Source organism: Equus caballus, chromosome 14 (assembly GCF_041296265.1).
Source record: "Equus caballus isolate H_3958 breed thoroughbred chromosome 14, TB-T2T, whole genome shotgun sequence".
NCBI lineage: Eukaryota > Metazoa > Chordata > Mammalia > Perissodactyla > Equidae > Equus > Equus caballus.
Genome location: NC_091697.1, coordinates 84,569,377 through 84,587,378, shown reverse-complemented (window position 1 = coordinate 84,587,378; position 18,002 = coordinate 84,569,377). Strand labels below are relative to the sequence as shown.

At 38.0% G+C, this 18,002-nt stretch overlaps 1 protein-coding gene across 1 annotated transcript in view; it reads right to left on the bottom strand.

The window, feature by feature from the left end:
- Positions 1-17,571, bottom strand: part of ST8SIA4 (ST8 alpha-N-acetyl-neuraminide alpha-2,8-sialyltransferase 4) — a 93,773-nt gene extending 76,202 nt beyond the window's left edge. Inside the window, exons 1-3 of the mRNA XM_001504603.7 lie at positions 16,667-17,571; positions 10,213-10,344; positions 1,246-1,503 (exon numbers count right to left, since the gene is read on the bottom strand). Coding sequence (XP_001504653.1) covers positions 1,246-1,503; positions 10,213-10,344; positions 16,667-16,779 — 503 coding nt within the window. The 5' untranslated portion in view covers positions 16,780-17,571. The remainder of the gene's footprint in view (positions 1-1,245; positions 1,504-10,212; positions 10,345-16,666) is intronic.
- Between the last annotated feature and the right edge of the window lie 431 nt (positions 17,572-18,002).

The window sequence follows — 18,002 nt, the reverse complement described above, 5'->3', positions numbered from 1 at the left end:
AGTTTTTAAACGTTCAACTGATGTCAAATCAATCTCTGACCCTGCACCCAACTAGGAAACAGTAAGATAATAAAGTGTTTGTAGTTACATTCACTGTTATGAATTGTATTCACCTGATAGTGTTCTATTGTGATTTTTCCATGGCTATTAGTATTTTATGAAAAAGGTGTTGCCTATTTATGGTTAATATTTATATAATTAATTATATTTATTTTTAAGATAATGTTTCAAAAAGATTTTCACAGGCTGGATGCCAGTGTATTTTCAAGACTTTAGGTTATTTGTCAATGTGGCAAATCAGCATACTTTCCTATTTATCTTTATATGGTGCTATTTCATTTTTCAATATACAGGTTTTATTCATTCAGTGAATTTTTCTAAAAAACTAAAACGAGCTAAAAAATCTATTCAGATATATGAATAAATTAAAAACTGCTAATATTTATGATGCCATCACAATTTTATTTCTACTGTTATGTTTCTTTCTGATAATCGAAAGTTAAACACGTGACTCATCAAATATCTGCCGACCGTCAATGAAAAACAAACAGGCGTGTTTAATTATGTGAGAAAACTCAAAAACTAAAATGTATGAACAGACACAAATACCATAAATAAATAGTAGTGAAGGCAATGTGGCCCATGATATTAAATATAAACTTACTACATTATGTTCTTAGAATCTAAATAATCTAAATAATTATCAGTAAAAACATAAAATTAATTTACATCTGTTACATCATTCCATAGTAATGTTCATAATCTTTATGAATAAATTAATTAATATAATTTATGAATATACAGTGAATTAGGGATATAATTAAGTGAATTTGTTCATCCACTAATATAAATAACTCATATAAATAATTAATTCTTTATATTAGTGAATGAATAAATTAATATTAAAGTAATGAATATAAAGAAGAAATATTAAGAAAAATAGTTTTCTTGTGTAAGTATTAAATCTAATAAAATTACTATTTAGCCAAAACTTTAAAAAGCTGGCATGAATCTTATTGCTGTAATAAGATCACCTTTTTTTCAATAATACAACAATTTTTAATTTTATGTTCCAGAGTAGATGTAAATTTGTATACTATACAGAAAAATATATCGTAGATAAATGTTTGAGCTTTCTATAATTCTTAATCTTAATATTAGATTTAAACATTTCTGCTAGTTTTCTACTCTGAAGTAAAATGTCTTTGAAGAAATTACTATCTTCCAGAAGAGAAGAAAGCTCACCTTATTACAAAATTGTGACTGTCGATCTCCTTTCCACATTCACTATCTAGCAGAATGCCAGAATTTCCAACCACTGCACAGGTCTTAAATCTCCGGTTTTTCATGGGTGAAACTTCAGGTAGGAGGCTATGCAGATCCTGGGAAATGTTCAGTGTCCGGCGCCTGTCGAGCACATAGTGTATGACATCACCAGGCTTAAAACTGCTCTTGACCACTGAGACATCTCGTTCTGCATCTAGGAAACGAAGAATGTTCTTCCTACAGATGAAATACAGGCAAAGTTTTCCATTAGTGACAATATATCCAAGAACTGGTGATATCACTTACAAAGTAATGCATATGTTAAAATGTAAATTGGTAAATTATTAATCTTAAATTGTCAGGTGGTAGTCAAACCAACAAATTAAGTATATTCTATAGAATATAATTTAAAAAAATCATTTGCACATAGTTTCTCAATGATTTTGTAAATAGCTATAGTATATATCCCTACTTGTGGAGTAAAAAAAAGGCCCCATCTATCAAAATATATAGAAAAGTTCGTTTATTAAATAAAATACATTTGCTATGACTTGACTTTGCATAGCTAGATATCTGCTAGTTTTAATTAATTTTCTATAGTCATCTATTCTGTTTAATGTTGCCTACTTAAGATGAAGAGAAATAACTTGAACTTGTTTGAAATTATACCTTAGTTAACTCTATTAAAAGGATTCAACTTCCCAATAAATTTATATACATTTATCCAAATTATGTGTATACTATAATTATTTGAAGAAGAGTTAAAACTATAGCATTCAATGTATATGAAAGTTTTCTTCCAAGCTCAAGAATCCGGGAAGTAAGACGGCTACATTAGAGGAAAAGATGGACAGATAGAACAAGAGGACTATGCATGACAGAGACAGCTAATTGTCCCTTAATATTCTTTCTTCCCTTCTTCCTTTGAGGATTTGAATCTTCCCTTCTTCCCTTAGTATTTTGGTACACGGATGCTCAGCTAGAACATTTCTTAGTTTCTAAACCCAAGCGCAGCTGGGTTTGGTCATACGAGTTAGTTTTCTTAAGTGGGATATGAATGGATCAAGTGCGTGACTATAGAAGAGAAAAATAAACTTCCAACTTGTCTGACCCACTGTATTTTAAGGTCTCTTTTTTATGGAAGTTTAGCCTATCCCACATCTAATAAATAAATTGATAACAGATGTGAGATGCTATATAGACATATATGCATATGCTAAGTTAGATGATGGAAAATGAGAAAATAGATATAGCTGGCTGGAAAGTTGGTGACCCTTGGCATGATACAGCAAAGCACCTGATAAAACTATTGTCTGCCATAATTTGGGAGTCACACCCTACATCTAATTAGCTTGTTGCTCTTGGAGAATCGGTTAAAAAGTGTTTGTATGTTGTTTTATATTGGTTACTCCTTTTAGCAAGGCGAAGAGGTGAAGCCAGGCATGAAATAGCCAAGTTGCAGGCTGAGATGGAAGGGAATGTATCTGGCAAGAGCCTGTAATCTAAATTGTGTGAGTCTAGTAAAGGGGACCTCGCAAATGTTTCTAATACCCCAGTTAGCAAGAGATACAACTATAAATCAGAGCCATCCCAGCAGCAAGAAGGATATTCCCTTCCCACCTAAATCTGTAGATTCAAATGACTTAAGAGTAGCTGCCACTAAGTTGAGGGAAAGGATGGATAGGCCAGAATAACTAGAAGTTAGACAGCTGAAAAACTATGATCAGAAGGAATCTGTGGGTGGGGTTATTTATACCAGGAACTAACTACCAAGGAAATATCCCAGGAAGCTAGTAAGTTTATGAGGGAATTATATTGCCAAAGAAACTATGAACCTGGCCTACAAAAGTCTGGGATTGCTTGATCCCCAAGCTACCAAATATATACCAGCCAGAAGCCATCTGAGAAAGCTCTCCTCTAGGTTGGAAGTTGGATGTTATTTACTGAAGTGCTTTTATTACAAGCTTGTATTTTCAGAGTGCTAGAAACAATGCCATTATTATAACATTCAAGATATGACAAATATATTTTCCCTCTAGTGCTATTATTATTTAAGCTCTATCACAGAAATCATAAATTTTGTTACTGAGCACGATGTATGACCTTCTCCCATCTCTCCACCAAAAGGGCAATTCCCCAAATCGCACTTACTAGCCAGAAGCATAACTAGCAAGGAGGGATGGGAAATAATTAAATCATATTTTTCCTTTTGTTTTCTTTGTTTTGGTTTGCTTTAAATAGGTACCAGTTTAATGTGTGGTCTAATTAGAAAGCCAAGTGAGTGAAACCTTTATTTGGCCAGATTTTATATGACAGGGATAATGTCCATCAGCTCTCTGAAAAGGAAAATATTTTTTGCATTTTTTTCTCAAATATTCAGATGTCAGATTCATAAGGAGTGAAATTTGTACAGGAAAACGTGTATAAACACCCTAAAAGTAAAATTTAAAATTTAACAGAAATACTATCAGACACAATAACAGTTCATCGTAACAAAAATACAGATTATTCAACAATAGAGTTGCCGGTGAAATCAGCAACTGTTGGGCAAATGAATTGCAGAAAATTGAGAGATCTTTCACTGTGTTGAACATAACATGATTCTTCCCCAAAATTAACATCTAACATCAAAAGCAGCAATCCATAGAAACTTTTGTACACACTTACTAACTACCGTTTATTTGTTCAGTGAAGAAAATAAGTAATGCCTGACACCTGTATTTCAACAAAAATTTTTCATTTCCTGTGACAACGACAAGACTTGCTCTAAAACGAAGACTGCACGGATGTGGTCAAATCACCAAACTAGACGGCATCATCGTCTTCCTCTGAACATAATTTAAATGGGTTGCTTTAGATATTTGAAGATATAGCTCACAAGGAGGGGCATGTTTGCAAGCACGAAGTGATTAGATTAGAGGTCTAGATTTGAAAGAAGATTTTTTAGCTTGGAAATGCAAAAGGGAAAATCCCTTTACTTATGAAAAAGGTTAACACTTACATGCTTGTCAACTGATAGCAAGAGGGGCTTTCCAATAACAGCACTGCTGTGGTATAGAAAGTCAGCAGTAAAAATATTTTTGAGCATGAGTCTTCTAAATTCTTGAATAATGGAACATCTTTAATTTATTCACTCAGGGAAAATTGATATAAAAAAGTGGACTATAAGAGTTCAGCAAACTTTTAAAAGATATCACATTGTCTAACTCTTGGAAGAAAATAGCTTAATGAGATAAAAAGTTATTAAGCGCAGATGACACTATTGTATGTGTTCTTCCAATGCTGTGTTAGAGACTCAACACGGTGGTTTATTTTTTTAAATGGCAGCAGTAAAAATAGTAAAAGTGCTTTCCAAGACAGAGTTAAAAAATATCAATTCACATAGACATCAAAATATAAAAATATAAGTTTCTTAGGAGAAACTCAGAATGACTGTTAGTGGAGTATTTACTTTTTTAAACTGAAAGAGGCAGGTGGGAAAGGAAACCTTGAGTGGCTCCAGCGTGTTCTTTTATCTCACAGAGAACCAGATTTTTAGTTTCTATTTTAGGGCTTGAATGTATGGATGGAAAATTGTCTGAGCTAAGATTCCTGATGTTGGATGCAAGATAGAATGAAAATAATTACTACTGGTGAATAACATTGTGACTTCAATGATTAATATTTTTTGGAAACAGTAAGAAAAGGTTACTTTCTCTTTTTTCTCTCTAGCAGGCAGTAGGCATTTTTTAGATCATAGAGGTAATGGACTATAAAAAGTTCTGTGTATTTGCTAAGGCTAGTTGTTGTTCAGACTATGGAAAGAAGAAAACTAGTGCTTGAATATAATTAACTAAATGTCACTGGAAGCATGAAAATCTCTTGTACTTACATTGAACTGAAACAACACTGAGTATCACCAGGGACAACATATACTCTTTTGCTCACAAGATAATTGACATAAATGAAAAGAGTAGGTTATACAAAATTACTTCAGATTGAGATAGAAAGAAAACTCAATTTAACTTCTGGGTTTTAAAGAAACGTGAATCAATAAAAGCTAATGTTTAATATGCTGGCTGTGATGGTACAAGTTTTCTTAACATCAAGTTAGTACCAGAAATGTAAAGCAGGAGTTGTGTTTCCTGTGTCTGACTTCAAAGAACAACAACAACAAAGATTCCTTACTGGTCTTTAACTGTCATTTTGCAAGCATAATATAACTTTTGAAACCCCATTAGATAAGCAAACATCAAAATTCAGCAACTTTTAACGATAAAGATAACTGAAAGAATCTGAAAATATGTTTCACTTTCAGTAAGACTAAAGAACTTAGTCATAAAGATTATTTCTTGTAGGCAATGTTGACTTAAACCGAAAGGCCGGTTTAGACTGTTAAACTGACAGGAACAGATTCTATACAGAAACTTTTCAACTGAATTTTCAAGTAGAACTTCCCTTTCAACACCACCCGTCCCTTGAAATAGCAGCTGCAGAGTCCCGGAGAACTAATTTACTACACATTGTTTTCACTTGTGAAATGTTAAATATAGCTAACCCATCACCAGGTGCCACTCTTTCTTCTCTGTACGTTTCTCGTCAACAACAAGCATACGTGCTGGGGCAACTAAAATTTAATCTAAATGACATTGTTGACTCCATCAGCAAGTATGGTGAGAAAAATCTTATAGCTGGAATGCATTGCAAGGTGAGAAGCAAATTAGGTTATGAGACATATATTAGGAATCAACTTTTACAAACTTTTGACTCCAGACAAAAATCACTGAATCAATTCAATTGTTACTGACACGGTTTACTAAAGAGAAAAAAAAAGTTTAAGAAATGCCAAGTGTTTCATTATGCCTACAAAAAGCAGAGAGAACACACAATTTTTTGTCTCAAGAGATTATTTCCACAAGGCAACATGCCTCAAAGCTCTGAAAGAACATAACTTGTAGGTTGTTAGGGTTTCTGAGCTTAGGGCCTTAGCTGTTAAAAGATATTCTAGTATCAAAAAGAAAAATCCTGAACATAACCAAATGAAAGGAAAAATTGTCTCAAAATGCTTGAAGAAAAGCATTTTTTAGTTTAATTTATACCTCAGATGGCCACGTGATATTTGGCCCAGCATTGGGTAATACTGGGTGAATAATATCTTATGTTTTATTATTTTAGAACCAAAAACTATTGTGTACTCCCTAAAGATACATTTTAATAGGATGCATTTTTAGTATTAAATATAGATCTCTAAGAAATTGGTTTCATGATAAGAGCTCTGGTTCTATAGTCAGACAGGCCTGGCTTTGAAGCTTGATTCTGCCACTAATAAGCTGTGTGACCCAAGACGTGCTGTACTGGTCACTTACTGAGCAAAGTAAGTAAAAGAGTTGAATGTGGACCTTTTTCTCAAGTAATCAACAGCAAATTCTTTTCAAAGGGTAGGCACGTATAAATTTTCAGTTATGTTTAGTTAAAATGCAAGGCTTATCAATTTAAGAACTTTAATATATGTTGATACTAAGAGTTGAAAATATTTTTTCTGATTCATTATGATGTGTTTACTCTGTCCTGATGACCTCATACGTTTCTATACATTCACATTTGGTATCGTATTTCTTTAGGTAGTTGTAGTTCTCTGTAATTGTAATTCTTTGACACACGAAAAATGAGAGAAAAGAAAGAAAAGAAACAACCCAAAGATGGAAAAAAAAGTCAAGTCACAAGTGTTGGACATCACCACATAATCTCTCAGTACAATATTCACGGATTTACTCACAACATCTGATGCATCTTAAATGTGTCATTTCTTAGCTTACAATAATAAAGAACAAACTACTGCCAATAAAATTGAGCCTTAACCAAGTTATCTTAATTGTGAAGTTAGCTATAGAATACATAAAATCCCCTAAATCTTGATGCATCTTCAAAGCACAACGAACTACTATGTGGAACCATCTCTCTTAGACAGCTCCCAGAGGTACAGTTGCCTGATGAATATATATGAATCAATCCTTGATGTGCCTATGACAGTAGCAGAGTACATACAGGACTGAGAGAATTAGTAATAAGAAAACTGTGTCTACAAATGTAGGGAAAAAGCAATTTATCTTCAGTAACTGTTTCACATTTTAATGTAAATAGATAAATAATTTATTAGGAATGTCATAAGAGCATTATAAGTTTAATGAGATTTTTAAAATGAGAAATATTTGTAAGCATGGTTCAATCATGTAAGATCAAAAATGATTAGTTGTAATGTCTTAATCAAAAACTTCAAAGTAGAATTTTGAAAAGACTTGTAAAATATGCCCGCACCCACTCACAGACACAAAATAACATGGTTCTTCATAAATGCTATAGATGTGGGGAAGAAACAAAGAAGAATAATAACCCAAAATACTTTATGATTAGTTTCCAGTATGACTTAAGATAAACAAAAGCTAAGCTAACAATCGGTCATTTTTGTATTCTAAATTTTTTATTACAGATGTCAAATGATTAATACTCACTAGTCACTACTGCCATAGGCAATTAGAATTTTTATGAACTGTTTGCACATCGCACAATAATGATTTTAAAAGTTATTATTTCCTTATACGGAAGGGACAACTTTGTGGGTATTATTCAATATTTGCTCACTGTTTTGTTGTTTTCTTCTTCATCTGTTAAGGAGAACCATGAGAAAAGACTAACGTTTCACACATTTCATCTTATCAGCTGTTATAATTGAAAATAGATCACCCTCAAAGATGTGACTGCAACCGCTCTTAATTTGTAAACTTGCAATAAGGAATTACTTGGGTCAATTTATGATTAATATCCTTAGCTTGAATATGTTAAAAATAGCAAAGTGTACCTGTGTAGCCTCATGCACATCCACAGTATTCATTTTTGTATAGATACTAGGAAGGCATAGCCAGATATATTAATTAAACTATTGCCAATTACTTATTAAATTTACTTAATTAGGCTTTACTTTATTTGATATATTATTTAGCATGTCTAGATATATTAATTAAACTATGCAATTTCTTATTTTACTTTACTTTCTTCCATTACTCTCCTTTTCCTGATCGGTACAGCCTTACCTAATTGGCTCTCTTCTTGCCAAATAATTCGATTTGAAAATTCTCTTTTGAGACATCTTTACAGATCAAATATTTCCCTTTTTAATCACACATACTTCTCTCTTTCCAATCTACCTCCAAGAAATATGAATCCTTACTCTGTTCTAAACTAAAACACACCTGTATTTATGACCCTATATAGTCCCACATCCTGTTGTTTTTCCTCATAATTATCTCATCTCTTATAGGATTTCTAAATTCAAATGTGGATATAGCAGTGTGAGATAGTGAGGCAGATATTAGATACTAGGTAGGTATCATGAGAGAAGGCATGCCTGGAGGTAAAAATGTCAAACTGGAGAGACCATGGCTAGTGTTGGCTTCAGCCAACTAGTCCTCAAAAGAAATTCAGGTACAGAGTAGTCAAATTTTTCAGTTTCTCAAGAGTATATGAAAATCAGTACTTTTATAAGGAATCTCCTAATTTTTAATATTGCCTTTAAATTCTTTTTCTAACCAGTTGAAATAAATCTTGCTTGCTGACCACATTACCCCCAGATGACACCAATTTATAAACTCTGTCTTCAGACTCTACTCATCTTGTACTCTGCCTACAAATATACAAAGTGCCCCCTAAACCGAAAGCAACCAAACATACACAACTTGACATTGCCAAGGTTTGATTCCTGTTTCCCTTTCCAGCCATGGCCAAAGCTTTAAACAAAATACTTTAACCATTCCTGCATTTCCCTGACACCCATCCCTTTTTAATTTCCAGACATTGTTTCAAGTATATTTCTACATGCAGTGAGTGCCTTTGCTGCAATGCATTCTTACTCTAAAGATGTGTAGTACATTTTTCCTTCAACTGGCTTATAATCTACATTATATGTAGGTGTGGTCCAAGAAGTGAGTAGGTAGAAACCCAGACAAACAGATCAGCAGCTTATCCTCCTAACCACTAACTTACTCTTACAAAATCTGTGTTAATATCAAATCATTTAATAATCAACATTTTGCCAGTAGTAGAAAAATGCAATGGTATTACTATGTAAAGTATGGTTGTTCTCTTGAACTTTTAAAAAGAGTTCTGATTTACTGAAATGCTCTGATTTAAACATACCAACCAACACAGCAATGTAACTACAGAGAAAAATGATCTTGCTTCCTCCATAATTAGAAAGGTCTGGGCCTAAATTTCTTACTAGTAACAGGATTATAATTGAAGAAAATAAGATACAATGGGTATATGTAGGCAATGAGTTTGATTTCAAGAGCTTATTTCAGCTAAAATGCCAAAATCTTACAAAGAATAAACCAGTACTCTAATAAGCTCACTTTCTGATTTTTACCTATTTACGATATAATTATTGAGAATTTTATTACAGGAATTCACATAGAAATACTCATTCATAGAGTTAGTCAAATTTACTTATAATTGTCAGCAAAATAGGAGTTGAATAGACTCTGTTTTTATCTAGTGTGAGAAAACACAAGCTCAGTATGAAGACTCAATAGGGAAGTTAAAGATAATTCTCAAAATGTGTCCATCCTGAATAATAGAGCGAAGCATGTTAAATGTTAGTATTCTATTGATATTTAGTATTGAATTGAAAATTTAGCATTCTATTGAATATTTGGTACTTAATATTGAATATCTATTAGTTTGAAGATGGTATATTCAAAACTCACATATTCATCCTTAAATTTCTGACTGTATAAAGATTTCAGTTTTATGATTTCACATCCTTCAATGAGCCACATTAAGTAGAACTGATTCACCCTTTTATTAAAGTATTCATACTTAAACTATAAATCAAGCATTCATTATAAGTTCGCCAAGCCCAACATATTTGAGAACATGATGTGAAATTTATTATGCCTTATTAGAGAAACTCACCTTATTTCCAGGACCAAAGAGGAATTGATTTTCCAACCTTCTAGAGAGTGCTGGAAGATTGATGAGCCAGCCTTTCGAATGATTTTATCAGAACTATTGACAAGCGACCGACTCAAACACAGTTCACCATCTCTGAAACAAAACAAAAATGCCAGCTTTGTGAAAGTAAGAAGCATTTTGTCTAAGCAGCATAATTGATCTTTTGATTTAGATTACTGGTGACAAATTGTAGGTACAACTTTTTCTAGATGTTAGAATAAGAGGTATGACATGATGAAAGGTATTATAAGGATTAAGTGAGTACGACTTCATCAGGACAATCATTTTCACTTATTCTTTTTGAAATCAAACCATTTTCACGTAAAGAAAAGGGCTTTGTGGTATTTAAAGAAAAAAGTTCTCATCAAAGTTCTGTTCCCCTTTAGTCCCTCCCTCCCCACTATGTCTGGACAATAGAGACAGGATGTTTGGCCAATTCTCCTGCATCTGTATAATCGTGACTCCCAAGATTGTAATTTGATTTTCGCAGAAGGCATAGAGACATAGTGGGAGGAGCTTTTGTTTTGGAGTAAGAAGACCTTGGAATATCAGTTGATCTGGGCAGGGGTGATTCTACCACTTGCTAACCTTTATGTCCTTGGACGATGTTCTCTTTCTAGGTTACACTGGCCTTCCCTTACTTTGAAAATTGCAATAACATTATCTAATATGCAATGACTTTGTGAGGATTAAGTGGGACTCTGTATGTGAAAGTAATTTATAAAGCACTATCGAAGTGCTAATTTCTAAAATTACCTTGGGTCTCAACACATCCCCAGGAGACATTTTCCTGATAGTTGTTGGTGGTGGGGAAACAAAGATTGTAGTGAGGAGAAAATCATTTCATAGCCATTATTATTGGTATTTTCCACCACATAAAAAAATAAACTGTGCTACCCCTCCAATCAATACTGTCAGGCAAGTATATCATGTGGCATGGTGGTAGCAGCGGTGCTAGTGGTAGTGATGATGGTGACAGATACCTATGATAGCATTTATGCCACTAGGACATTTACAGCTCAACCAGTTCATTATTCAATAAACTATTTTCTTGGCACTTTATAGATGTAAAGCTCGACTCAAAGAATCAAAAAGCCTTCTGTTTACGGCATAGCCCTTCAATATCTACATTTATTCCTTTACGTTACCTCTTAACTTTTTAGAATCTCAAAAACATAGTTAAGAAGTGGCATGACTATTTGCTCAGTCACAAAGTCTAAATCTGTGTTTATTATGTAGGCAATCCTCTCCTACTATCAATGGAAACATGCCTGTGTAACAGCTGTTAGATGAATTCTGTAATTGGAGGCTTACAGTTTGTTATTTTGGTTTGCATTCTTTTTTAAACATGTTGTTCAAATTTGAAGCAACTCAAAGCATCATATGCAACTACTCCCTGTGAAATTTAGAACTCCATAAAAGTTAATATTTTAAATTATCCTACTGATGAAAATGATACATTTATATTTCTATGCACAGCTAATGATAATCACTTTATGGAGGTCATTTAGGATGCAAGGAAACACAGGATGCAATTTACTACTCAGTGTCCCAGAAGTCAATTTTTATATTACATATCTAATGATAATAACTATATATGAATGAAAGTGTGGATATACATGGAAGTTAACCTTCACAATTTTCGAGATGTGCCTTCAAAAGTATGGGCACAAACTCTCACCATTTCTAGGGGTAGGGATCTTTCTGGTCTTCATGTTGTTAATAACTGGCCTGTCAATATCTTTTCCTAACCACAGACTGCTATGATGATAATAATTATTTTCACCACCCCATAAACTTTTATATGAGAAGTAAAAATATACATGGGCTGGCATTTTTAAATCTCTGTGGAAGATTGCAGTACTGACATGTAGATTTATATACATTTTTACATGGCTGAATGATTGCTATGATGTACTTAGTTGTATGGAGTCTTTCCAGAACCTCTAAGGTTAAAAAACAGAGGTTTAAAAGTTTAGATCAATTTTATATTCATGAAATACTACCATATTACTCTGCTTTGAATTATTTTCATTGAACTGCTGATGAGCCAAATTCTGGACTTTTATCACTGGAAATAACTTTGAATGAAAATAACTACAACTAGTCACACTTCTTGACGTCAATGGAATTCATGTGTGAGAAGGCCAGGCTTAGTGCAATCTTAGGTCTGGAGCAAATTTCTTTGTATAAAGTTAAATGGGTCCCAAGGGATTTTTCAATTGTGACCTTGGTAGTGTTCTGTCTTAGAAAGGGCTTTTCCTTCCCGTGAATGCAAGGCATGAAGGATGTTGCCACCCCCTACTAGTTTCTCATTCCACATCAGACTCAGTTGCTAAACAGCTGCACTGACAACATTCCTCACATAGGGCTATATACAGGAAGATGCAATACCACAAAAGAGAAAATTACAAAACATATCAAGGAAATAATACAGCATAAAGCAATATATATTATAAAGTATTCCTGCTTATATGGAACTAAGACAAACCCACTTAGATCCGATACTATGTGATACTAATAACAGAAACTAATCATTAGTTATGTTACTAGCATTTACAGATATTTTTCTCTTTGAGATATGAGTTGCTAGGCATATCCCTACAATTTGTTCTATTAGCTCTGCAGTACATAACAAACATGATTAATTTTGTTTCATAAAATTAGGTCTCAAAAGCCCTGCATTCAACCCCACGGAAATCTCTTCATAACTTGGCTTTGGAATGAATGTGTTCCCTTTGGATTACATTACATTTCCTCCTTTATATAAGATTTTAGAAGTCATTTAAAAGACGAGAACTTGCCTCAAACTAAACCTGAACACAACCAGCAGGAAATTTTGTGTCTTCATTACCTAAGTGTCAAACAACAAAAAATAGAGATAGGATGTACTACCTTAACTGACTGCTTATGACTTTTAGTAGAATTCTACACGTAAATATGAAGTAAAATGCAGATTCTGAGTTTTCAGATTTACAGCAATGCGTTCTACCCTAGAAGACACTGGAACTATCTTTGCTGACAATGGTGATACTCTAAGTGGGAATGTTATATCAACTGTCAATTCTATCATGAGTTTCAGAACTAATTCTGGTGATCATTTAGTGAGCAACCTAATGTACACAAGTTAAAAAGGAGATCTCTAGATGAAAGAAAAGTAAGTTAAAAGTCTCATTTTTGATCAACTAGGAAAATAGTATGTGGCAAGTTTTAAGGAGTAACAATGAAAACAAAAGTTTGTATGATATGAAAGCTTGTGTGACAATTTTCAAATACATTCTCTCATTAAATGAGCATATCCACATCTTTTTATCTGTAGGATCCTTAAGTTAACACACTTCCAATTATACCGAAAGAGCACACACAGAGCCAGTGAAATCATGGGCCAACTGTGAAGCACGTGCCATTTTCCCATTAAGAAAAAATGTCAGTCAGGAACAGACCACTTCATACCCCAATGCCCTTTGCGTTAAACTTTATTAACTAGTCATCATACCAGGCAATTCACAGGTTTGCATGGAAGGAAATAGCAGTTTTAAATGTGTAAGAATTACTTGACCTATTCTCTAATAAATTCCTTATGAAATAGGTGCTGCTAGTATTCCTCTGGAGCTATGAGAATGTGGATGGTTGGCAGGGAAGTTGTACTGGTGTGCTCTCTTTTTCCTTCTGCGTGGAATTCTGCTCGATATTGTATACAAGAAGAGTAATGGCGCACAGACTCTAGAGGGGACTCCAGTTAAGAGAGGGGCAGGTCGCATAGATAAAGAAACTGCCTGCCCATTGCAAAATGGTGGCAGTAAGGCTAAACATGCATCTAGGAGGATGTTCTAAGATACAAGGACTATGCAAGGCCCTTAACTGAATCTACAGCCCACACGCAAGGCACGCAGTGCCCCCCAAAGGTCAGAGACTGCCTCTCTTACCTCACTTTTGATTACTGGCCTGGGCTCTGGGGCCAAACCGCCTCTCTAGTTGACTCATCTCAAAGCTAGTACCTCCACGTGGCTTGGTTAGAAAGAGAGTCAATGAGACGATTAGATCTTTTGATGAGTCAACTCCTCCACCAGAGGCTCTATTTGCGAGTTGAAACGAAATCACAAACTAGTATCACAAGCTTTTCCACTGAACGTTTCATCCCAAGGGAAAAGGGAAAGAGCGCTCAGGGGGACCAGCTGTCCTTCTCGCATTGCTCCGGGCAGCGTCTGTTTCCCAGTCTCAGGGAGGAGTCGGCGCGGCCACAGCAGCCAGGACGCTGCGGGGCACCGGCGGAAGCGCGACGCCGGCAGCGGGCTCTCTGCCTCGCCCCGCGTGGCTGTAATTGCGGGGTTTAATAAAGGAGGAGGAGCCTGGTTGCCGGCTGAGCAGCAAAAGTCATTTTTTTAAGGGGCCTGATTCCTGCAATAAAGGCTTCCTCCTGTCTCCTCACTCATTCCTCCATCCTCGCTGCCAGCTCTCGGGGAGGAGGGGACAGAACCGGGGCGCACCTCTCTTGCTGTCTGATTAACTCAGGCGCTCGCCCCGCGCTGTCTCGGAGCAGCCAGGAAGAACCCGCAGCTCATCCTGACCAGGGTGCGAGCGAAAGCCCCCCGGGCCAGCGCCACTGTCACCACCACCGCCGTGCCCGCGCCGCCTCCTCCTTCTCGGCGCTGCGCAGCGCCCCCCGGCCGCCGGGGTCCAGGAAAGGAGGAATGTCGCCAGTGAAACGTGGGGCGTCCCGGGTCTGTTATTCCCCCCCCCCGAGGGACTGGGGGTGCGCAGCTCCGTCTTGCCCTCCCTGAGGTTTAGGGAAGGCTGGGAGGGCGTCTGGGCAGCTGGCGGCGCCTCCTCTCGCTCGCCCCGCCCACTCCTGCTCTCCAGGGTCCCGAGCCGGGGCCCGAACCCTCAGAGTCCTGGCCGGGTTCGGCCGCTTTGTCTGGGCTCAGGCTCATCTTTGGAGCCCACCAGCCCGGAAGGGAACAAAGAGCCTCGACCCCCACGCCCCAGCCTCCGCCTCTCCCTCACGCGCCGGTTCATCACCTTCCTAAAGACCCCTTTGTCTGCCTGGGAATCACAGGTCTGGCGGGGATGCCCACACCCCTGCCCCAAGTCCTTCTTTTCTGACAATTGAACTGGGCTGCATTTTCAACGCACCCACTCCCTGTGTAAAGAACCTCATACAGTTTGGCATTTTTCCCCCAGAATAGACCATTTATAGATTTGGTGATGCATAACGAACATCAAGCCCATTCCTTATTAGCTTTTTCATTCTCTTCCAGTCCCTTTCGACTGTATTTCTTCTTAGTTTTCTCTAACATAGCAATTCCTTCTGTAAGGCTAAGACTGTATCGTGCTCACTTAAATGCTCATTACTTAGGGAGGAGCAGGAATATTAAGAAATGGAGTGCATGAAGTTTGTGTGTGTGTGTGTGTGTGTGCTAAAACAGCAGTCCTATGCCACACACACGCACACACACTACACACACACAGAAGCAAAGGTTCTCCCTTCGTTTTAATAAACATCAGGGAAAATAAAAACCAGACGGGCATCTCTGCCAGTGTGGAGTTTCCAACAGCGCACGCCTCCGGATGAGGGAGGATTTCGGAAACAGGACTTTGAACAGAGTTGACAACCAGGTTCACATCCTCAGAAAACGCTTCCAAGCTCTGTAAGCAACACAGAGTTGCAGCCACCTCCTGGGTAAACTTCAAAGACACGGAGGCCGGGGGGAGGGAGGAAGGAAGTGCGATATTTAGAGAACTTCGTGGGGCCGGGCGGGGAGAGACTGAACTCATCTAGACAAACTAAAGAAAGAGCAGAAATATAGTCTGTGCGAAGCAACAGTACCCAGTTTCTAAAACTGTAACCATGACGCCCATCCGTTTAACCCACGAAACAGCAAATGAGGAAGTATCCTTGGTTGTACTGGAGTTACTAATTCAAATTAAAATGCATACATCTACCGACGCCTAAGAAGAGTAAAGAACAGAAGAGATACATTTCCTGCTTTCTGGGCTTTACTTCAGCCTTTCAGAAAGCCAGCTTTCTCTAGTGCCTCCGTGCAGTGATAAGGCAGAGAAAGAAGGGCAATCAGATGGTGAATATCAAGAGAACTCGCTTGAGTTCTGCCCACGGATTAAAAGGACAAGGGCACACATTCTTTGTTGACACTTCTGCAGTGACTTCTCCTTTGGCGTGCGAGCCCCGGCGCCAACACAACCGTCACTACAACCGCACAGGGCAAGTTGAACTCCTACTGAAAACACGCTGTAGAGAAGCACACACACCACAACAACAGCCTTTGTTATTTAATTCATGAGACTAAACACACACAAGCTCATGCGAACACACTATCCCAGCCCTCACTCTATCATGTTCAGATTTCATTTATGGCTTGACTTTTTGTCATATCCTGAAATTAAGCTGTGCATTTACCCGATGAGTTGCGTCTCCTGGTGCTCCTCAGTTCTTGCTATTTCTTTTGTCTTATAAAAGATCAGGAGCAGACTTATCGTGCAGATTGTCCACCTCTTCCTAATGGAGCGCATCTTGGGTGCCCGGAAAAGTCCTGGTTGCCCCTGCTCCCTCACCTTCTCTTGGTGAGGCTCCGTTTTGAGGAGATACAGTCGACGGGAGGATTCTGTAAAATGCGAGGAGAGCGTGAAGCCGGGATCTCAGGAGCAGGTCGCAAGGGTCCTCTGCGGCCGAGCTCGCGCTGGTCCTCCAGCGCTGCCCTGCCCTCTCCCTCGCCTTTCGCGCCAGCTCTGCCCGGACACTCCGCGCCGCCTCCCTGGGGCTCAGGTTTCTTTGCAGATGAGACACCTTGTGCCTTGGAGGTGGCGGCCGCTTCTGCAGCTGGGTTGGGGGCGTCACTGGCCCTTCCCTTTTTCTAGCAGGGAAATGATGAGCAAAACCAGCCAATCACCGGACTGAGGAGGCGGAGGCTGCCGTTGCCTTGCTTTGCTGGCGGCTGCTTGGAGAGTAACGTTGCCGGCGCTGCCTGCGCTGGAGCCGAGAGAGGAAGCTCACAAGCTCACCGTCGTGCACACACTCACACACACACTCGCACGCACCAGCGCTCAACACCCTAGGGAGAGCGCAGCGTGCTAGGAGGAAGTCAGGTCCCCCTCCCTGGACACCAAGGCATCAGCTCTCCTGGCCAGGGGAGCGCCGAGATTGCCCGCATCAGCGCGGAGAGGGCATCTCAACTGGGGACAGATTAGAGAAGCGTCCTGCTCAAGAGATGCTTCGGTTAGAGCTGGGGGCGGGTTACAAGACGGGTAGCTTCTTTCAAGCGCTTTGCTAAACATACATACACTCGCGCACACACGCACATACACGCGCACATAGGCGCGCACACGCATACGCACGCCCTCCCAAGTAGAGTGAATGGGGAAGGAAGAGGAGGATGTTTTGTACACAGCTCAATCTGGAAAGTACAAATACACACATGAACCGGTTAGTCGATACTCAGGGAGGGTGGTGGATGACTACCCTGGCTTAGGATCCTGCGGGAAACAAGTGATGACAGAGGTGTCATTAGGAACTTCATGGATATTTATGTGACGCTTTCATTGCCACTTGGAAACTCCTCACGCGGAAGTCAAAGAAACTCCAATCCCACTTAAACTTCACTGCGGAGAAACAGGATTCTGCGAAAAGCAGCCACCAAGAACCTCCTTTTTAAATACACCCATACCCACGCGAAGGAAGGAAGGAGGGAAAGGAGGAAAGAAGGAAGGAAGGAATGAGAGAGAGAGAGAGGAAGAGA